The sequence below is a fragment of the Chanodichthys erythropterus genome, chromosome 12, assembly GCF_024489055.1.
Source record: "Chanodichthys erythropterus isolate Z2021 chromosome 12, ASM2448905v1, whole genome shotgun sequence".
NCBI lineage: Eukaryota > Metazoa > Chordata > Actinopteri > Cypriniformes > Xenocyprididae > Chanodichthys > Chanodichthys erythropterus.
The window spans coordinates 38,633,012-38,655,807 of record NC_090232.1 but is presented as its reverse complement, the minus strand read 5'-3'; the positions used below and the strand labels follow the sequence as shown (position 1 = coordinate 38,655,807).

The 22,796-nt window shown below is 38.4% G+C and overlaps 2 protein-coding genes across 9 annotated transcripts in view; one reads left to right on the top strand and one right to left on the bottom strand.

The window, feature by feature from the left end:
- Window positions 1–475: 475 nt before the first annotated feature.
- cryzl1 (crystallin, zeta (quinone reductase)-like 1) lies at window positions 476–20,073 on the bottom strand. Of its 5 annotated transcripts, none has more exons than XM_067403950.1 (13): window positions 19,976–20,073; window positions 6,724–6,808; window positions 6,540–6,617; window positions 6,248–6,320; window positions 6,118–6,162; window positions 5,961–6,029; window positions 5,736–5,869; window positions 4,342–4,453; window positions 3,396–3,494; window positions 2,838–2,950; window positions 2,258–2,363; window positions 908–953; window positions 476–724 (listed from the first exon to the last, which is right to left on the bottom strand). In XM_067403950.1, exons 2-13 carry the CDS (start codon window positions 6,790–6,792, stop codon window positions 625–627), a joined length of 1,044 nt encoding a protein of 347 aa, XP_067260051.1. In that variant the 5' UTR covers window positions 6,793–6,808; window positions 19,976–20,073; the 3' UTR covers window positions 476–624. The 5 variants fall into 5 exon arrangements, with proteins under 5 accessions (XP_067260051.1, XP_067260046.1, XP_067260048.1 ...); XM_067403945.1 differs by lacking the exon at window positions 19,976–20,073 and adding an exon at window positions 7,157–7,205; XM_067403947.1 differs by lacking the exon at window positions 19,976–20,073 and adding an exon at window positions 7,153–7,171.
- itsn1 (intersectin 1 (SH3 domain protein)) overlaps window positions 9,077–22,796 on the top strand; it is a 53,521-nt gene continuing 39,801 nt past the window's right edge. For 2 of the 4 annotated variants that reach the window (XM_067403941.1, XM_067403944.1), the window contains exons 1-3: window positions 9,077–9,241; window positions 21,526–21,589; window positions 22,235–22,330. In XM_067403941.1, coding sequence (XP_067260042.1) covers window positions 21,562–21,589; window positions 22,235–22,330 — 124 coding nt within the window. In that variant the 5' untranslated portion in view covers window positions 9,077–9,241; window positions 21,526–21,561. Of the gene's footprint in view, window positions 9,242–16,492; window positions 16,618–17,773; window positions 17,884–21,525; window positions 21,590–22,234; window positions 22,331–22,796 lie in introns of all 4 variants that reach the window. The other 2 variants (XM_067403943.1, XM_067403942.1) reach the window with 2 other exon arrangements.

The window sequence follows — 22,796 nt, the reverse complement described above, 5'->3', positions numbered from 1 at the left end:
GTGAACATATTAGTAACATCTCCCTTGAGTAAGGTTTGGAACAACATGAGAGCGAGTAGATGAGAGATTTTACATTTTAACTTTTGTCTGTGACAATTTTGATAATAATAGACAGGAAGACAAGGGGTCATTTAGGACAATGAGATCTGAACAAACACCAATCTTCTATTGAAAGCAAATGAGCTGCTTGCTGAGTTTTTGTTAGGAGACTACTGATAATCAAGTGCATACCTCTGAACAATGATGCCGGATTCTAGGTCAGCATTATCTGTCCTTTTCCACACAAAGCTGCCCATATTAATGAGAAAGAGAAATGGGATCAGATGGTGGCATTAATAATCCATTGGGAATGTTTGAGAAGGGGAGAATCACATCTAAGGTTTGTCATAACTAGGCCAAAGTTCCTAAGCAAAACGTTTTCACGTAAATACCAATTTTATAGGTTTATTATATACATTTCATAGTTTTGCTTTGTGATGCATCTATTGTTTTGGTAAAATGATTGATTTCCATTTAAAGAATTTTAATGTGTTTACAATCCATTGAAAATGCAACTTACAACATGATTTATAACAACAATCACTACAATTTACAGAATTATGTAAAACATATTTTCAGTCCTCTTCAAAGCTTGACAACTATTCTCTTCCTCATTTGCTTTCTCTGCACCATCTCCATGGAGACCGTGGCTTCATATAAAGGCACAGGGTCCTCCAACTGCGGTCTGTGCAGAGACAACAGTCAAATTCAATATTATTCACACAAAGCTGATTTCACACTTTTCTCTTTGCATCACAGACACAGCCCACATACATTCATTTTTAAGTGCGTAATCTCTCCTCCTTTACAGACTCTCATACACACAAGCTTTTCTCCTTTCACATACTTGTTTATTCCTCATTCTCACCTGAAAGTCCCTGTGCTGAGTTTATCCATCACATCTTTCAAGATATCTGAGAGAGAGCAGACTAAAGGCAAATAACCCAGTTACAGACCAGGAACCACGTGTCCTGTATGTCGTTGACAAGGTCGTTCCAGTAGCCTGAGGACACTGGGAGAAAACCCTCAGGTCTCATAGATATTAAATTGGCATGGACAAGCCATATGCACACTGAGGAACCCAGCGACCTCATTGCAACATATAGCGATTTCAGAAAAAAATGACTGATACAATCTAGTCACATCTCTTTTCTTCATTCCACTGGAGAGTAAAACATTAGTGGTTTGTCTAAAGAATAAAGATCTGCCTTTCGGAGCCATTTTCATGGAGTCTATATTAAAGAGATAGTTCACCCAAAAATGAAAATTATACCCGATTTACTCACCCTCAAGCCATCTTAGGTGTATATGACTCTTCTTTCAGATGAATACAATCGAAGATTTAAAAATTGCATCCATCCATTATAAAAGATAATCCATACAGCCCAGGGGGGTAATAAAGGCCTTTGAAGTGAAACAATGTGTTTTTGTAAGAAAAATATCCATAATTTTCAAAACTATAAATTCAAATAACCAGCTATTCAAATAATCCCTGAAGCGATGTATGACATAGGATGTAGGATCATAAGTTAAGACGCCTCTCACGGTTCAAACAAATAGGTCTGTGCAACAAACTCAAGCTCCTTTTCTCTTATATCAAAATCCTCAAACATTTCTCTTTAAAAATTCTCATTTTAGACTTCTAATTCGTGACTTGTGTTTTGTTTTTCTCTGTCCTCTTAGCTTCTGTGTTCATCATTACGTCAGGCGTTGGGACGACGTTACTCTTCCGCCGCAAATAAATGCGTAAGGCCGTCTGCCGAAAGCTAGTTATTATAGTTAAATATTGATATTTTATTTACCAAATCCCATCGCTTTGCTTCAGAAGGCCTTTATTAACCCCCTGGAGCTGTACGGATTATTTTTATGATGAATGCGTCATTTTTTGGGGCTTTAAAACAACCCCCCCCCCCCCCCCCCCCCCCCAGTCATATACACCTAGGATGGCTTGAGGGTGAGTAAATCATGGGATAATTTTCATCTTTGGGTGAACTAACCTTTAAGCCTTCATGGCAAGTAATATAAAAAAGAAAATGTATACAAGTCACTTTGGATAAAAGCATCTGCTAAGCTGCACTGAGCTGGATCTCTTAAACAGAGTATTTGATTTTTCAAGGCCGATAAACAATGCAGAGGCTTGAATGCTTTTGTGATACAACTGGGCCAATCAGGAGACAGTGTTCAGTTACAGATTACTGAAGTTTGTAGTAAAAGATACGAAGATATCGGCCCTGCCTGGCACGAGATGCTGTCCACACCTCATCATTAAGGAACGAGAGAGACGCTGCCTTCAGGAAGAGAATGTGGCTGTCAGGAGGGTCCAGCTTGGAAAAGAGGATAATAATGAATTGTATCTAAACGTACAAATCAATGCAAGACACAAAATGCTGAATGTTAAAGTATATGGTCCCACTTTACATTAAGTGGCCTTAACTATCATGTACTTACATTTAAATTAATCATTTGATACAATGCACTTATTGTGTACATACATGTTTTCACATTGTACTTATATTTTAAAAACACCTGCATGTAATTACATTTGTAATTAATTTCTGTAATTAAATTTATAATTACACTGTTGACCCATCCCTTAACCCTTACCCCTACCCTTAAACCTATCCATACCACCAAAGCTTTCCCTAACCTTACCCGTACCCCACCTCAATAGCAGCAGAAGTGTTTTGCAATTCAATATGAACCCAATAAGTACATTGTACTTATTTTGTGCATAGTAGTTAAGGCCACTTAATATAAAGTGGGACCAAGTATATTAAAGAGATCAGGGAGCTACCAACCTGTAAGTGTTGTTCTGTGGTGACCCAATGACCTCCGACTGACAGAAGGGTAAGGAGGTCATGTTTATGTGGGCGATGCCTCTGAGCTTCTGCCTCCTCCTCATAGAGTCTCACTGTTCAAGAAAGGCTCAAAATCATACACTGCTAATTGAAAACAAACATGAAATTAAAATTAATGTACACTACAATTCAAAAGTTTGGGGGTCACATAAGAAAATGAATGCTTTTATTCAGCAAAGACACATTAAAGTGTGCAAAAGTGATACTAAAGACTTTTACAATGCATTTAAAAAATAATTGCTGTTCTTTTGAACTTTCTGTTAATCAAAGTATCCTGTAAAGTGCATCACGGTTTCCACAAAAATATCAAATGCAGCCTTAGTGGGCATAAGAGACTTCTTTCAAAAAAAAAACAAAAAACTACCACCATTTACATAAACTACATTTTGAAACAAATGCTTGTAGGACACAAGGTCAGTATTAATGTAATTAATTAAAATCAGATATGAGAAGACTATGTTGAGATGGTTAGAAATGTCATATAAAGTGGTGGTAAACCTCCTGAATCAATGACGATGTCCACTCCAAGACCTCCAGTTTCTTCAAGGCATGAGTCCACCAAGTTCTCCTTTGAGTCCCACATTCTGATCACTCGAGCTGAAGGAAGAGATATACATTTCAGTACTGATGCTTAAAAAAATCATCGAATTAATATCAATTAAATATTTGTACATGGTGTCAAAGAATATATGCACCATGAATGTTAGTGTGAATAGATGCACCTATAGAAGAGATTTTTGCCATATGTAACTTACCCAAAAGTGATTCCTGCACACCTTGAGCAAGTGCAAACAGCAGGAGGAAACAATATGAAGAAAGTCAAACAGCAAAGAAAGACAAAGATGCTCAAGGCAGAAGTGAGAAGATGAGAAAGAACTACCAGAAAAGGTTTGACAATCCATGTGCATAAGTTTAAAGAAAGACAAAAATCTAGGACAAATGAAATCTGTTTTGATTTTCCGAGGAACACAGATGAAAGGAAGGGGTTTGAATCTTTGAACTGCCAGCATTACAACACATCTTTGAAATATGAGAACATGCCCTCTGCAACAATCAAAACGTATAGATTTCTACATTTGATTAGACTAGATATGAGACTTCTCACTTTTACATAAAATGCGATGATGGTTTTCATATGCTCACGAAATGAGAACACAGGCACCGTAAATAAAAGAGAACAGATAAACAACTACAGATAGCAACAAGAACAAGAGATAACTAAAGATTAAAAAAAGCTTGCTTTGCCTTTCACTCCCCAGCCTGACATTTCAGTTTGTCTGGTGTTTATCTGGGATTTCAGAACTCATGCCAAGTTTTTCAAGAATCAAAACTTCCAGTCAAGCGGTAAGTCAATCCAAGCTTGAAATCCATCCTAAACTGACACTTCTTTGGGAAAATATCTTGGCTGTCCTTCCTCTCCACAATGCTTCACTTCAGTACCCACCCACACTCGGCCGGAGCTCTTCCAAAAACTTCTGGTCGTCCGGAGACAAAGCTGTAGCCAGGACTTTCACACCGTGATAGTGGGCGAGCTGAATGGCTAGAACTCCAAAGGGCTGCATGCACACAAAACAGGAAGTGCAAGATAATGATTTTAGACTTGAATGCAGGGAGCCAAACAATGGTTGTAGAACTGCTGTGCTGATTCTGATATGAGATTCAAAATATCAGAATATGACAGCATTGACCCATTTCAACATATACACTATTGTTCAAAAGTTTAGGATCAGTGAATTTTTTTTTATTTTTTGAAAGAAATTAATACTTATATTCAGCAAGGACACATTAAATTGTTCAAAAGTGACAGTAAAAACATTTAGGCCTGGTTTCTATCCTGTCTAGGACTTCATGGGGCTTCTAGGGAGTCATGGGGTCATGGGCAGCCAAGGCTCATTGATGCTCGTGGGGAGCGAAGGCTGGCCCGTGTGGTCCAATCCAACAGACGAGCTACTGTAGCTCAAATTGCTCAAGAAGTTAATGCTGGTTCTGATAGAAAGGTGTCAGAATACACAGTGCATCGCAGTTTGTTGCGTATGGGGCTACATAGCCACAGACCAGTCAGGGTGCCCATGCTGACCCCTGTTCACCGCCGAAAGCACCAACAGTGGGCACATGAGCATCAGAACTGGACCACGGAGCAATGGAAGAAGGTGGCCTGGTCTGATGAATCATGTTTTCTTTTACATCATGTGGTTGGCCGGGTGCGTGTGCGTCACTTACCTGGGGAACGCATGGCACCAGGATGCACTATGGGAAGAAGGCAAGCCGGCAGAGACAGTGTGATGCTTTGGGCAATGTGACTCTGGGAAACCTTGGGTCCTGCCATCCATGTGGATGTTACTTTGACACATACCATATATCTAAGCATTGTAACAGACCATTTACACCATGAAAACGGTATTACCTGGTGGCTGTGGCCTCTTTCAGCAGGATAATGCTCCTGCCACAAAGCAAAAATGGTTCAGGAATGGTTTGAGGGTACAACGAGTTTGAGGTGTTGACTTGGCCTCCAGATTCCCCAGATCTCAATCCAATCAAGCATCTGTTGGATGTGCTGAACAAACAAGTCCGATCCATGGAGGCCCCATCTCACAATTTACAGGACTTAAAGGATCTGCTGCTAACATCTTGGTGCAGATACCACAGCACACCTTCAGGGGTCTAGTGGAGTCCATGCCTTGATGGGTCAGGGATGTTTTGGCAGCAAAAGGGGGACCAACACAATATTAGGAAGGTGGTCATTAATATATCCAACCCCAAACTTTTGAATAGTAGTGTATATGCTAATAGAAAACATCAGGAAGTTGTTGCCCTTTTGACCTCTGCACAGATACCTACACCAGCCCCATCCAGCACTAGTACAGTCTGACCCGCAGCCATCCGAGCCAGAGTATGGAGAGCTGTGTAGGCCCTGAGGCCGTCTTTAATTACTGCTGCTGCTTCAAACCAGCTCACTTTCTCAGGCTTCTGAACTGTCAGCATATGGAAACAAAAAGTATGTTGTTAGAAAACCAATGTATCTTCAAGGAACTACGGTATGTAGGATTGTAATGCGAACAATACCTAAATTATATTCATCAATAAGCACAACAGAACAAAGGCCAGACTGCTCAGCATCCACAGGGAGAATTCCTGTGAAGACATGCAAATGTTTATTTGATTATATACATATAAAAGTAGACTCTAATAAAAAAAAAAGAGAGTCTAATAAAGTTCTTACCAACAACCTCATCATCTGGCTGGAAAAACGTCACTTTGGGTCCAACTGGAAAAGGATATGCATAGCATCAGATTTATCAGTCAAGTTTATTTGATTAGTAATCTGCAGTAAAAGTAGAAGTCATGGAAACCTTGTAGAACAACCCCAGTGATCTCCCTTCCAACTGGGACATGCTCGTTCTCAAGCTTGAGGTCCTCATACAGCTGAAAAACAGATTAAGATGGATGCATATATTCATAAAATTAAAATGTAGTTTGTGAAATGAAGGCTAAATAAAGTCAATCATGTTTTTTTAAACATTTTGAAGCTTAAAACATATGATTTGAAATTTGTTATTATTTTCCCGTTGCTGTCCTTCAGTCTTCAATCAACTTAAATGACGTTGTTCAAGATCTTGTAGACATAGTGAAAAATCATATCACCTTAAAATCAACCGGACTAAGTGCACAGCTTTTTACTTGAACTTTGACCTGATGGCTGCCAATGTTAGTGGGTACATTCTGTGACAAAAAAACAAAAGACTTCAGACAATTCCAAATCGCTTATTACAGATTTTTTGCAGGAAACTATGGATATGTAAATGCATGCATTTTCAGGCACTCTCACCGTCTCCTGCAAGACAAACTTCACATCACCCTGGTGGTCTCCTCTTGGTTTGCAGTAAAGTCCCTTCATGGCAATTTTAGCTGTTCTGGAATAATAATACAAGCAATAAAAATAATAGAATAATACAAGCAACAAGCTGGCTGAAATACTGCATTAATAATATTATTGTAATAATATGCAATAAAGAACGATCTCGAAAGAAATTAATCACATTTATTTCAAGTGCAGTCTCTTTTGTGCAAGTTAAATATGATAAAATCCATTTTGTGCAGCATACGCTACTCTTGTATACTAACTTAGCTGTTTGTTTTCCTTTGAATAACCCCTTATGTGCCGCATGTCGTTTTAAAGCACCAAAATTTGTGTTAAAATATCTGCTTATGTTACGCCATATAATATATTTGCATGTAAGAGAATTATAAAACATACTAACATGTAGTTGACTGCGGTAGTGTTTTGTTCATTTCCTGTACGTGACTCGTTCAGCGTGACGTATGGAGTAGAAATATAAACACGTAGAAAGGAAATCAGCTCCTTCACAATCCCATGTAAAAGGGATTATGTTAGATAACCGCTTTTTTAAAAGAAAAAAAAAAACATAACCGCTTATTTGAACTAAATAAATGTCTAAAATATATAGAGACCGACGTACTCAAAGTAAAATCAATGTAGCAGTTTATTTTTTAAATCAATTAATAAATAATGTGATAAAGCAGCAATGTCTGATTCGTCAACGAATCGTCATTTTAAAGGGACAGTTCACCCAAAAATGAAAATGATCCCATGATTTACTCCTCCTAGGTGTATATGATATGACTATCTTCAGACGAACACAATCAAAGATATATTTAAAAATATCCTAAAGAGTATCCTTTGACTTGACGCACAACTAAAGACGAACGCGGAGGCACAGAGGATAGAGCAAAACAAATCACGGATTATAAGTCTAAAACAATCATATTTAAAAAGAAATGTCAGAGGATTTCAATATAAGAGAAGAGGAGTTTAAATTTGTTGCACAGCCCTATTTGTTTGAACTGCGAGAGGCGTGAGCTTACAATACTCCTACATCATACATCACGTCAGGGGTTAATAATTTGGCGCAAGTCGACTTGTGCATTCTGCGTACGGTCGTCCGCCAGAAGCTAGTTATTTGAATTTATAACGTTTTATGGATATTTTTCTTACAAAAACACATCGCTTTGCTTCAGAAGACCTTTATTAAACCCCTGGAGCTGTATGGGTTACTTTTTTTTATGGATGGATGCATTATTTTTGGCTTCAAAACGCATTAGGTGATTAGGTGAGAAGTAATTCACTTCAATAACCGAATATATTAGGAATATAACAAATAAAAATACTGAAAATGTGCATACGACTTGATAGTATCACAGAATCAATGTGTGGAAAGTCCGACTAATTATATAACGTTACGTATCGTATATTTAAATGTATACAAGCAAAATTTATAGATTAAAAAAAATATATAACGTCTGTAAATACATTAAAGGATTAGTTCACTTTCAAATTAAAATTTCCTGATAATTTACTCACCACCATGTCATCCAAGATGTTCATGTCTTTCTTCAGTCGAAAAGAATTTTTTTTTGATGAAAACATTCCAGGATTTTTTCCATATAGTGGACTTCAATGGCCTCCAAACGGTTGAAGATCAAAATTTCAGTTTCATTGCAGCTTCAAAGCATTCTACACGATCCCAGACGAGAAATAAGGGTCTTATCTAGAGAAACATTCGATCATTTTCTAAAAAAAAAATATTAAAATTGTATACATTTTAATGCTCATCTTGTACTAGCTCTCTTCTTCTCTATTTGAATTCTAGCAGTGTAGATGCTGCTAAGTGTATTACTGCCCTCCACAGGTCAAAGTTTGAACTAATTGTTATATACTTGCACTAGCATATTGCATATGACAATTTAGTTCAGACCTGTGGAGGGCAGAGCTGGTTCAAGATGAGCATTTATGGTTAAAATGTATAAAATTTTAATATTTTCTTTTAGAAAATGAGCGATGGTTTCTCTAGATAAGACCCTTATTCCTCATCTGGGATCGTTTAGAATGCTTTGAAGCTGCACTGAAACTGAAAAAAACCTGGGATGTTTTCATCAAAAACCTTAATTTCTTTTCAACTGGAGAAAAAAGGCCATGGACATCTTGGATAACTTGGGGGTGAGTAAATGTTTAGGAAATTTTAATTTGAAAGTGAACTAATCCTTTAAAAAGACGTTTGGGCCACAGTGCGCCCTCTGTCTGCATTAAAGGCACACACGGATGCCTGAATGACGTTCGCAAGGTTTCATTTTTTTCCTCTTTTTACTTCACTACTGGCGAAGCTGCACGGAGGAAACGAGGAGCCAGAAGGAGCGGCGAAATAAGCCTGGAATTTATCTCGCACGTTTAAAAAAAAGGAAAGAAGAGTCCCCCGCCTGTCATTCCATGCTCCTCTAGTTTATTCCCTCACAGAGTGTTGGAGATATAATGGAAACTGAATGATGAGGTAAGAGTGTTTGAGCGTCTCAGGCCGATTGTCCTTTTTTGACAGTGACTGCGTCCGCTGCGCGAGCGAGGAATCCACAGAATTTCAGGGCGCGCTTCGTGCGAATTCAGGCGCTCGCGCAAGGCAGTGGTCACTTTAACGGTCATTTCAGCTCGGTAACAATAATAATACTCTCCCCTAGTCGTTTACTTGTAGAAATAGGCCTATGTAAGCTCTCTCTCTCTCCACGCAGAGATTGCAGCTAAAGCTCAGCTCTGATTTAACTGGTTTAGTTAGCACACCGGCTAACGGCTGCTGGTGTGGTGAAATCAGTGACCTCAGCTCGAAAACTGAGGATTTCTGTGGCAAAACTCGTGGATATAGTGGGCTGTGTGGACCTTGAGAGTGCTGAGGCAATGTGTGTCATATGTAGGATGTAGTAACACTGAGTTAGCCAGTGTGATGGAGCGCAGATGAAGATATAGCTCATCTCCACACATGGCTGCAGGTCTCATCTCTACATGGATACATCCATCTCTTCTCCATTAGGCAATACACATGTGAGTGCATAATGGCCAGGAGAAAAAAGAGGCTATTATCCTGTGATTATGTCTGAAGCAAGGTGATTAAGGCTCAGATCCTGGAGTGCAGGCTGGCCGTGGATTTGTGTGCTTTGTCTTAAAGCCACTATCATGTGTAGTATGTAAACACTGTCGGATTGGAGGGAGGTTTGTGAGATCTTATGAGAAATGCAGCTGGAGCCTTTTGGCCTGGGACAGTATTGTCGTAAATCTGGTCAGGTCCTGGTTTATAGAGGCACTCCTTGATCACAGGACTGAAGCGGAAAACCTGCTTTTGTCAGGCGGTCCGAGTAATGCCTCAAAAATGTGACCTCAGATGGTGTCACACACTGATTTAAGAGCAGATCGACCCAACTTTTCAATGATTGAGGGGTACAAGTGCAAAAGTTGAACCCTTATTGATGTAAATATGAAATAATCTTAATATTGAGGATGCGCCGCTGTTTGAGTGCTTAATAATATTCCAGTAATAATCAAAAGTTGGACATATTCTAATTATATAGGTATAAAAACATTAATTAATCACATTAGGCTTATACTCTATTTTCTAAAAATCTGAGAAAACTGTGTAATATTTATTTGTTTTTGAACAAAAATACCCACCCTAACTGAATGTCAATTTATATTTCCCTGTAAAGAAATCAAGGTAATTCTGGGTAATGTCAGATAGTGAGTGAGGAGTTGGTTATTTTAATAACCATTATTTTAGATACTTTAAAAGTAGTGGCATTTATAAGAGTCTTATAAAAAAAGAATTTGCATATGAATGGAAATGAATGGGTTGATTGGTTGACTGCTTTTCAAAATTACCAAAAAGCATTTCCGTTTTTTTCAGATGAGAATAGAATGAAAACAATGCACACATTTTATGCCGTTCACACTAGTCTTTGAACATGTGAAATTTCTTCGGATACTGCAATGGTCATAATATGACATCGCACTCTGTGGCGATTTTTAAAAAAAGAAAAAGGAAAAAAAGATCAACGTAAAACAAATAATAATCCCAAAATGTAAAAAATATCCAACCTATTTCACTATCCTGCAACACTACACACCTTCCATTAATGTCACTTTAATTCTGTTTTTTTTTTTTTTTTGGTTATGCCGTGACGTCACACATCTTCATTAGTTATGAATTCGCAGTCACCAAACTTGACCGTTGGAACCATAGACTGCACTCTAAAAAATGCTTGTTGTTTCAACCCAAGTTTTGGTAAAAAATGGACAAACCCAACCAATGGGTTACATTCTTAAATTACATTTTTAACCCAACAGTTGGGTTTGTCTATATTTGACCCGAACTTGGGTTGAAACAACCCAGCATTTTTTAGAGTGTGTATAAAACAGTGGACGTAGTGTCCGTGACGTCACCCGTATTTTTCTGAAGAGCATTTTTAAGCCCAAAATAGGTGGAGCCAGCCGTTGCCGTCTTGGCAGCGCATCACTCTTGGATAACCGAAAATTAGTGCTGTGTAAAAAATATCGATTTCTAGATTTTAATCGATTTTCATTTTTATGAACCGATATCGATTCCTAAATCCCAAGAATCGATTAGTCTAGTCTGTTTTCAGTTGATGAATGAGCAGAATATGTAGCGCCTCCCATCCAATAAATCGCAATAATCTTTGTTTTTTGTTACTTTTGATATGAAGCAAAGTCTCAGATTTCAAATGACGTCCATCTTATTATGAGATTCAAAAAATAAATACCGTTTTGGCACTGTTTAATGTGACTTGACAGATCGCTTTAGCGCCTCAGTTAAAGAGAAGCGGCAGCACGAGCGCATGTGAACATCCTTTTTTAATGTTCTTAAATATTTAATGCATGTTTGAATAAATCAGTTATGACAGCCGCGATTTAAATGTTTATATTTAAAAAAAACGAATTGGAGTAGAAATATGATTATGTAATTCTAAACTTTATTTATAATAAAAACATCATTGAGTGTTTGTATATAAATAAGTTAATTTAACCTTCAGTATTATTATAGTAGTGCCAACTGACTCCCATGTGTAGTTTACAGCATTAGTTGAGACAGCAGGCAAACAGCTAGTAGTGACAGCCACGGCAATCCACCTGCCTGTCACTCAAGTGGCCACGCCCTCAATTGTGCAGAACTGCAAGGCTTCATATAATTTAAACAGATGAGATATAAAAAAAATCACCCCTCTCATAGTTGTCATGAAGGGCAAAATTAGCTATATAGATCAAAACCCCTTTTTGTACCAGGCTGTAAACATATTTTTTCTGCTGTAAAGTTTGACTGGATTGACGCCCTTTTGGAGCCTGTCTCTAGCAGCCAGTTGATAAATTGCAGTTTTAGTGACTTCTGTGTTGCATTCAAGAGAGAGACTGGAAGTTTGCTGCTTGGAATGCAGCAAAATGCAAAACTTGCATGAGCTTGTGTTGTGTACAAATTAAATTCAATAGAACATAAACCGTAGTTTACGCTGTGGTTTGTTCCGATTTTATTCTTACAAGAATTTTCCGATAAATTGTCTTTTTCGAATGAAAATGTAATCAGAAAATGGCCTTTAATCTGAAAGTAACATGCTCAGTGTCTTTGGTGTCTACAGCCTTGTTTAGATGAGGATAATGGAGTGTTTGAAAGCCTCTGTTTTAAGTGCAGGCTCAAGAGGAGCTTATTGTTAGGCCATTCAGTTTATGAGTCATTAGAGGCTGTTTTTTGCAACCTCAAGTTTATCCGGCCACTTTCTCTCCCTGTCTGTCCTCCATCCATAGATTCACCATTTTCTATTGCCCATCCCCCACAGGTGTACAGCAGAGATTTAGTCTGGGGTGCGAGATAAAAGAGATCCACAATCCACTGTGCACCGCTCAGTCTCAGCAGGATGGATGATAGGCCATCTAAGTGTGTGCGTGGCTTGTCTTTTTTTTGTTCACCGCTGATATGCGCGCTGCCCTTTTGCTGCTCACTTTGAAATTTGTTTCTCTTTGTATGATCGATGGCTCAGAAGCAGCTTTTTGTCTAGATAATTAGGTTAACAGGAAGAGAGAGGGACCCTCAGTGTCGCACCCCAGTGCTGTGCTCCACAAGGCCTGAATAATTTCAGTTATTCCTGTCTGCTTTTTGCTAAACAAATTATAAATGGTAGTCTGTAAGTGTGTGCTGGGGGTTTGAGAGTAAAGTTGTGTGTATAGCTTGTCTATGTAGGCCAGGGTCTGTGAGTTTGTACGTAATTCGTGATGAAGTAATGTGTACATGTCCAATTAACTGTCCGATTAATGTGTATGCAGCCATCCTGGCTACAGTTACATTATCGAGTCCTATATCAAGTCAAAATGATTTGTATAGCGCTTTTCACAATGCATACTGTTTCAGAGCAACTTTACAGAAAATCATGATGTATGTTGATGTTTATAATATTTTAATATCTTCATGCCTTATAATTACATTTAACAGAATAGAGCTGGGCGATGATACAGTTTACATTTTGCGATATAGTTTGCATATAGTATATGGTATGTATCGCCCTACGCGAGTATACTTTATGTATGCTGATAAAGTTGGATATACGCATGTATCCAACTTTATAAAACGGTTAGTTCTGATTCTGATTGGTGAATAGCTGTGTTTCATGATAAAACATGGCTATGACTGCTTCACCGAACGGTTCTGTGTATCACTACACAACACCCTTAGTAACTACTCTTGGCAGCATAAACTGTTTGTTCTCAGTTGATATTGTTCATTGAAGCTTACTGTATTCTGTAGAAGAGTATTGTGAGAAATGGATCTAGCGAGCAAAGTTTATTATCTGCATTCAGATTTAGCGTTTTCCTTCCTATGTTCGTAATAAAAAATCTGTTTAAATGTCCAGTGTATTATCTTGTCCTTTTAACAGTTAAGGGGTTTTCCCATGACTGACAGCGCTAGTCAAAGCACAAATTCAGTCTTTTCAATGTAAAAATCTTCGCTGTTGACTGACACACTCATAAAGACAGTCTTTGCCGCGATCTAATGGTGTAATAATGTAATTTCTGTTGCTGTTCACGGTCAGGGACTATTTTTTCCGGTGGAAGGAAGGCTTTTACTGAAAGTTTACTTCATGAAAGTTGCATGGTACATATTTGTGGCTTTAATATTTGTATTGTGTGATAACCATTTTATAAAAGCAATAAGGTACTTAAGGCTAGTGCCGTATAGTAAATAAGTCACGGCTGAAGGGGTCATGCCTAACAACGCCCTTCAGTTCTGACTTATTCATGATACAGCACAGCCTCTCATACCTTATTGCTTACTTATACAAAGAGCTGGACAGAATTATAGTTACATTTTGCGAACAAAATAAGTCGAGCAGTTTTATGTCAGTGTACTACATGTACGTGCAGGGTGTGATGGTTAATTTTCTCCCAAGGAGCACATGGAGCTCACTAATTCTACAAATTTAGGAGCGCATATATATATATATATATATATGTATATGGACAATAATATAGTTTTGATTTTTTTGATGATATAAAGCACTTGCTTGCTCCTTGTGTCTTGTACAGAGCAGTGACTGTAACATTGTCATAACATTGGACAGAAGCAAAACAATACAGGCCCTCTTCCGGAAGCTGTTGTATTTGGTGTCCTGAGTGATTCTCTCTTTATCGCCTGATCCAGGCTCGGATTCTGCTCAGACGAAATCGGTAAAATCCATTCAAGATGTACTATCCGTTCTCACAGTTACAGCCGAGCTGTTCTGCCTACCTCAGCTGCAGAGAAAGCACTTCTGCTTCTGTGTTTATGGCCTTTCTTAAATGCTTCAAGATGGAACTGAACAAATAAGCTGAGATCAGATTTTGGACTCTGGTTTTTGTTTTTAAACTTGAGAACTGCAAAGAGAACAGGTTGCGAGACTGAATCTTTTACTAGCCTAGCAGCGCGTTATGAAAGATCGGTTAGGATGATTTGCTATCATTGATGACAAAAGCTTGAAGTTCCATTTCATTTTCAAGCTGGATTCCTCTGCATGTGTCTGGACTGCATTAAAAATGGGTGGAGTGCAGATTGTCTGTGATGTATTGAGTAGTGAATAGAACTGTTTGGGGTGTCAGTGGAACCATAAGCATCTCTGAATATCATTTGAACACTCTAAGGCTACATTCAGACTGCAGGTAAATGTGGCCCAAAATTTTTTGTGATATCTGTGACTCTGATCTGTTTTTCTCAAGACAGTGTGAACAGCAGAAACCACTGATCTTTTCTATTCTGATTTGGCCTACTTTCATATGTGGTCCTAAATCCAATATAGGTCTGATGTTGTGCAATGTGCTTTATAGTTTCAAACACATGTGATTCTCTGATTAATTGCAAAGTTTAACCATCATAGAGTGAAAGTTCATCATTTGCACGTGTTTTAGTTCCTGTCAGTTGTGCGTGCTGTTTCCTGTTTGCAGACAGCATGTGAACACCGGATTCTTCAATTCCTCACCGAAGCTACCTCAGAGACCTATGCAGTATTAGAGCTGCATGATTCTGGATAAAATGAAAATCACGTTTTTTTGGGATTCAAATAGAGATCCCGATTCTCCCACGATTCTGAATATACAGCTAAACAAAATAACATGCAATTTACTAGAGGTTGTGACAAAATCTTAATCGCCGGAAAAATGTTTAATAAATTTGAATGAATTATTTTTAAAAAAAAATTATTTTTTTTGAATGAATTCAGTTTAATTAATACTTGGTTCATTACTGGAATCAGTGTTTTTGAATGAATATTTTGAATGAATGATTCAATGACAAATTCATTTTGTAATCACTTGTCGCCACCTAATGGCGTAAGATGTAATAATTTCAAGCTCCAAGTTAGTTTCAAAAGGTGGTTTGCTCCATTTTGATCAGTATTGTAGACGTCAGTGTTTATATCCTACATTTAAACTGCTATCTCAGTACTTCTGTGATAATTTGAATATTTCTAACTAGGGCTGGGCGATATATCGCATGCGATTGACACGCGCATTTCGTCAGTAAAGCCGGTTCCCTGATTACCGCTAAATCGCCATCACCTGCTTTCAGATGGAGCGGCATTTAATAGACAGAGCCGTAGTTCACTGATAAGACACGCAATATCGCGTTCAATATCGACGGCGATACATATCGATATTGAACGCGATATTGCGTGTCTTATCAGTGAACTACGGCTCTGTCTATTAAATGCCGCTTCATTTGAAAGCAGGTGATGGCGATTTAGCGGTAATCAGGGAACCGGCTTTACTGAAGAAATGCGCGTGACAAAAGCATTCGATACATCGCCCAGCCCTACAGTGAAGACTATACAGTATTATTTTACATTTGATTATTCATTTTCTGTACCTGAATACTTCTGAAAAATACAAAGCACTGTTTATTTCATTTAAATCACCCCAATCATTCAAGAGTTATTAATTCTTTCCGAATAGAGCTATTCAAGTAATGTGGTGAATTTATTTCATATCGCAATGTATATCACAGAAAAACAAAATATAGCAATGTATGTTTTTTTCCCAGTAACATGCAGCCCTACACTGCAGTGATTTTCTCTTCTTGTGTTCCTGTGCTTTCTAGTACCATATCAGGTATTGCTGCTGACAAGGTTGAAATTGCATTCATTTAGTGACTGTTCAGGTTCAAATGTGCAGTGAAAGTGACCTGTGGGTAGAAGTTTAAATACACTGTTTACTCTCTACTTATGTTTTGCAGTCAAAGTCAAACATGGTCCAGGAAAGACTGTTGTGCTTTTGTGTGGAATGCAAACGTGTGGGTGCGTTTGGCTGACTTGTTCACGTAGGACCCCAGGCCTTCTTGGAAGGAATGCAGACAGGAGTGTGAGTGTGATGTTGACACTATTAATACTTGTACTCTCTTTGGCCCGGGGTCTCGCGTCACCTGACTAGTGAATCCACCGCTGGATACGTTGTGTGTGTGTCTATCTGTGTGAATTTCACATGTGTTTTTTTCACTGTCTCTGTGCAGGGTGAAGTTGTATAACTTCTGAGAGTGAGGGAAACTAAACGGCTTCTCGAATAAGAAAAAGATGTAGGACGGGACTTGATTTTGTCCATCAGACTAATCCTACTTATGAATCTGGAGAGGTTTTTGATTAATGAATTGATAGATTGAAAATTTGATTGCCTAACAAACACCAGATATTTATTATAATTGGTACTGATATTTTTCTGTATCATTTGAAAACATTCATTTTAGTAATATTTGACATTATTGAAGAACAATATTTAAAATGAGGTTGGATCAATATTTCTAGAAATAGATTTATATCCACAGAAAATGTTCTTAGTGTTTACTTGGTGTAAACTTACAATTTTCTTTCGGTGGGCAATAAAATGAGCCAAAACTCCCATAGTTTTACATTGAAATATGGACCTGAGCCATGGTTTCGAATGGGTTTTTGGTTAAATGCTTGAAATAAGGTCTGTGGTGAACACAAGCTCAATATACTTTCACGTTGTATCCTACAACATAAAATACATCAGTAATAACCACTTGTGATTTTTGTTTGTTTTAAAAGCTTTTACATGTCTTGAAAAAGGTGGTTGCTAACAAGTGGCTAAATGGGACCAAAGAGGGACATTAAACATCATCAACTCATTTACACACAGAGCCTCGTGTTTAATCACGCTCTTGTAAACTCGAACTTTCAGTGAAAATGTTTTTTGAATAAAGACTGAGTCTTGGTGATGTTAAAGTCATGCATCCGTAGTGTAGTTTGTTTATAGCCTACGTTTAGCATTATACTAAATTTCACACTAAATTCATAAGAGTTGTTCCATTTGGTAAGATTATCGTGATGATCATATACTTTTGTGAGTCGTAAAGCTTATTTTGTGCAATAACCCAAAAGACAATGGAAAAATCCTATTTGATTTTTGTCGAGGGAACCAGGGAGATGCTAACTTCTGTGGTTTGCCTGCAAAGATACATAATCACTGCAGCACTCAATATCTATAAATGTTCCTCACCCAGATTCATCTCACCTAGTGACAGCATTCCTGCTGTATGACATCACCACTCTTTGCCCCACCCTCTCTTGAGCATGTCTCGATTCAGCGGGTGGATCTGGATCAGTGAGGCAGGTTGGTCATGAATAAGGCTAAAACTAAACTCGTCTGAGACGTGCAGGTCTTTGAAAGCATCGGTTTGTTTGTGTTTCTATACTGTCTTCTGCAGAACGTTTCCCTTTCCTGAGCTTTCATTCAGAACGGCTGTGTTTGAGAGCATTGTCCCGAGGAAAAGCTTCATTAGAATCAGAAAAGGGGTGACAGGAAAAAGTAGGTCAGATGCTCAAAGACACACACACACACACTTATGGTCATTAGCAGGGCCGTGACAAGGGCCGGTTCTACTGTGTGACAGTGTCACTAGCACTGCAGTGTTTGACACTGCGCTCTGCCAGAGAGAGAGAGAGAGAGAGCGTGTGAGTCACCAGTGTCCTGTTTAATCAGGGGAACTGGATGTTTTCAGTATTGAGTCAAGCTCTCTGGGAAGGGCTTAGTCCTCCATCTTGAGAAATACCCCACTGCTTCAGATTAGACTCAGACAGTACAAACGCACCCTGGAGCCAATGGCATTCAGACATAATGGATTTCCACGAATAGTAGTAAAATAAGAGAAATAGCACTCTATAGAAACTGTGATGTATAAACTATATAGCTTAATGATAAAACCCTGCTCAAATGCATGCAAATGAATACTTCAAATAGCACTGAGTTTTAGTACAAATTCTAGTTTGGTTCAAAATGAAACTGCTCCACATTAGGGTAGTCAAAAGTACTGACTGAAATGTTAAAAATGTGACGATACCAGCATTTCCCCCTAGGATTTTTAAACACCTGATTGGCCATTGTGTTCACGCACTCAACAGATATGACTGTGATCGGCTACAATGATCATTGTACATCTTTGACGCTCTTAATCGAGCACTTACACAGATACACATGGGAGCATTTGAAAGCAGCCATCGATCAGCGATATATTAGGGATTTGCTGATTGACGCCTGCTTTCAAATGCTCCCATGTGTATCTGTGTAAGAGGTTGATGAAGAGTGTCAAATATGTCGATATTCAACATGTTTTGAAGTTGATCACTGTAGCCAATCATATTCATATCTGTTGAGTACGTGAACACAATGACCAATCAGGTGTTCAAGAATCCACTCAACAGCACTCAAAATTCTAGGTGGGAATGCTGGTATCGTCACATTTTTTAAATTTCAGTACAGACTTGGTACCGAAGTTGGTACTTTTGACAACCCTATTTCACATTCGAATGTCAAACACTGTATATGAAGTGAAAATGAAGCACATTCCTGCCTCAGCTTTTTTAGAAGTCTGAAGGCAGGGCGATGTGATCGTGTGGTCAGAGTGATGAAACATCATGATTTCCACACAACTTCAGTTTCTGCATTGCTCTCTGCCAGCCCTTCAGATGAACAGTCATTAAACGCTATCAGCAGTTGAGTAACCATGTTAGTGCATATATCGTTTTTTTTAACACATTTTATTTACAGCACATTCTAAAAAGCTATAATTTTTCTAATAATTGAAATATTACTTCTTGTATCATCTCACCTCTTAAGCATTACATTTTCTTTCTTCTCTTGAATTATTTCTGAAATGGTGGTTTTAACTGGGGCTCCAAAACACTGCAGTATTCCATAAAAAAAAATAAGAATGGCCAATTTTGATTTCATGGCAGCTTTATCTTGATCACTATTGTAAAGTTTGAACTGTTATTTATTGTACTATGTAAACTACTACTACAATATATTTTTCCCAGTGCCTGGATTAGCATGCTTGTGTATTTTAAAACCCTTTCAGTTTGCGCTGTGATTGGACACTGTGGAGGCAGAGCAATGAATTCCATTATGCAGGAATGGAAAGGAAGAAAAGTGTGGAGGAAGAATGGGGGAGAGACAGAGAGAGAGAACAGTCTGGCACTGATTAAAATACTTTGTCCAAGGTGCCCTGGGTGTCTCTGCGTGTGTGTGTGTGTGTGTGTGTGCAGTGCGTTTACACAGCTGGAAGATAACCAGTCCCAGTCTGAGCTGAGGCTTTCAGATAGTTCTCTTACTTTCTCTTCGTCTTGTGTCAGTGTGTTACTAAGGTTATTTTCATACTTACTGTTAGGGGTGTAACGGTACACAAAACTCACGGTTCGGTACGTACCTCGGTTTTGAAGTCACGGTTCGGTACAGTTTTGCATCAAGACATATTGTTGAATACGGACGCTTTCATTGATGTCTTTCCACCGTTGAAACACTGAATGAGCGATTACATGAGATATGACCGTTTCAGTAAGTTGTACTGAATCTTGCAACATACCTTCAGATGTTCTTTCATGTTTATTCTGTAACTAGTATTAAGGAGGAAGAGATGAACACATTCTCTTGCGCTCCGCGCTCGCGCTGCCGGTTGAACTGAGGCGCCTGTACAGTGATCTGTCACCCCACATCAAAGCACGTCAAAATGGCATTTTCTGTTTAAACTTCATGATTTCGTGGACAGAATTTGAAGGATGACACTTTGTTTCTTAGCGAAAGTAACAAAACGCAGAGCTTATTGCAGTTATTGGTGGTGAATATTGGTTACAATGTAATGCTTCGGTACACACGTGCACCGTACCGAAAGCCCTGTACCGAAACGGTTCGGTACAAATACGTGTACCGTTACACCCCTACTTACTGTAAATGAGAACTACAACAAACGCAGGTCAGGGATTTTCATATGCATATATATAAACTAGTTGGTGGTGGGTGAATTTTCATTTTATGCCATCTTTAAAGTTACCATAAAATTATAAAGAATGATGTATCGGTGCACATCATTATTTTTTAACTTCCTCTCTCCTTTACAATGACATCTCTTCTCTGATGACGTGTTCACGGTGCGAGGGCAGGACAATAATCCTTCTTTTCCGCCAAACTGTCACTCAGCAATTAGCAAATGGCGATGCAACGATCCAATCAATTCCAGATTGACAAAATCAAGTCTCGACCAACATTTTTCCCGTTCAAGAAGCTGTTTCACTTGGATACAGTAGGGAAGAAAGTGTGATTCCATTTCATTTAAACCTTAAAGCATCTGTGTACAAAATATTAAAGCTAAAACAAAAATGAGAAAAAAAAATAAAATCATGAAAATCAAGTTGTTAATAGGTGGATGACTTGTCAAATATCCTGACCCATCCCTAATTCAAAGTCCGTTTTGTGTGTGTGTTTTTAGGGGGCCATTTACACGACACCATTTTCTAAACTAAAAACATAAAACATTTTATGCGTTTTGGCTGTTCATTTACATGACAACGGCATTCTGGGTGACTGAAAACGCAAAGTGACATCACCAACTACTGGCCTGGCAGCATAATACAGTGTTTTTTAGTGATTTCTGTGGATCTGTGTGAACGGGGACATTTTTGACTGTGTTGTCTACTTGAAAAGCAGAAAAAAGGAAAAACATTTCCATTTTAGTACATCGTTGTCGTGTAAAGTGGAAATTTATTTGTGGGGAGATCTGTGTTTTGTCCTTCCTCTCTCAGGAAGTTTTCTGCAGGTCAAATATGATTCACTCAAATGTTTCTTCCTCTTTGTTTCTGACAAAAGTGATTTTGTGTTTCAGGATGATGAATAAGTCTCGTTTCTTTATGTTGTTTCTCAGAGGTTAAGTGAGTGAATGAGTGTACGAATGAAAGCTTAAGGTTTCTTTGTGTTGTTTTGCAGGAGTTTGAGGCTGGACGGCAGCTGACGGACTGAACCATGGCTCAGTTTCCCACGCCCTTCGGAGGTGAGTTGATGCCTTGACTGACTGACACATGCATGTTTGTGTGATGGAGGTTGGGTGGAAGTGTATGAAGTGCAGTGTGTGTTTGCGAGAGAAAGAGAGGCAGAGAGAATGAATTCAGTCAAAAGAATCAGTGAATAGAAGAGAAACGCCCTCACAGAGCTGTTGTCGCTTTGGTTTGCAGGCTTTTATGTGTGCATTTCATTTTCTGTTTTCTTTATTTTAATGTGGGTTAATTTATATACAGTGGGATCATTCAAGTCATTCAAATGCTTTACATTTTTGAATATAATTTTTTTAATTGCGATATTATCTAGAGGTGCAACAACTAATAGATAAAGCAATCAATAATGAGAGTAATCTATTGTAATGGAGTATAATTTGACGGAAAAGTTGAATTGGACAATGTACATAATATTTCTTATACGTTTTACATCATAAAATTTATTTATTTTTTTTGTTTGTTTTCCAAAATCTCAAAACTCCATGTTTATGCTATATTTTGAATCCTAAATTTTCATCTCACACATTTAGATCGTTGCGTAAGACACAATAAAACGTCAGTAAGAGTTGGTTTGTGTTTAGCTGTGATCTGTCCGCATTGAACACTTGTTGAAGCATCATGCTGATGTTTGTCTGTCTCTGTAGGGGGGTCGGATACATGGGTAATATCTGTGGACGAGAGAGCCAAACATGACCAGCAGTTCCACAGTTTGACCCCCACACCTGCTGGCTTCATCACAGGTAACCACCACTGATTTTCTTGCCATGAGAAAACTAAAAAACTCCCATTAGTGCTGATGTTTGCTAAAATCCTTTGGAGTTTGATGTTCTGAAATACATAAACAAATCCTTTGAACTCTATGCAATTGCAAATGACCACCAGCAGTGCAGTCAGTCATAGACCTGACAGTTTATGAGTTTATTAATACCACTCCACTTCCTGTTTTCCACCCATAATTGGTGGATATCTGTTTGTATGGTTTACGATCAGACTCACATCAGTCTTAAGGCCGCCAAAGAACTGGTGGTGACGAAAGCCAATGGTGGTGTTGGCTGCATCTGGCCAAAAAAGTTGTGCTTGAGCACACCGCAAAACTACAGGCGACAGCCAACTAGCCTGTATGCATGTACGTTATGCCCCTGGGTAAAGGTGATGATACACGGGGCAACTTTTTAAGCAATGGTGCTGGGCAATGTTGCCATCGAC

What these genes read in the sequence shown, in the direction of transcription:
- cryzl1 (XM_067403950.1), bottom strand. Translation starts at nt 6,792, where the DNA reads ATGAAGGGACTTTACTGCAAACCAAGAGGAGACCACCAGGGTGATGTG. An exon ending in CACTGGGGTTGTTCTACAAG is followed by an intron (nt 6,163 to 6,247) that starts GTTTCCATGACT and finishes ATCCTTTTCCAG; the next exon opens with TTGGACCCAAAGTGACGTTT. An exon ending in CATCGTCATTGATTCAGGAG is followed by an intron (nt 2,951 to 3,395) that starts GTTTACCACCAC and finishes TTTCTTGAACAG; the next exon opens with TGAGACTCTATGAGGAGGAG.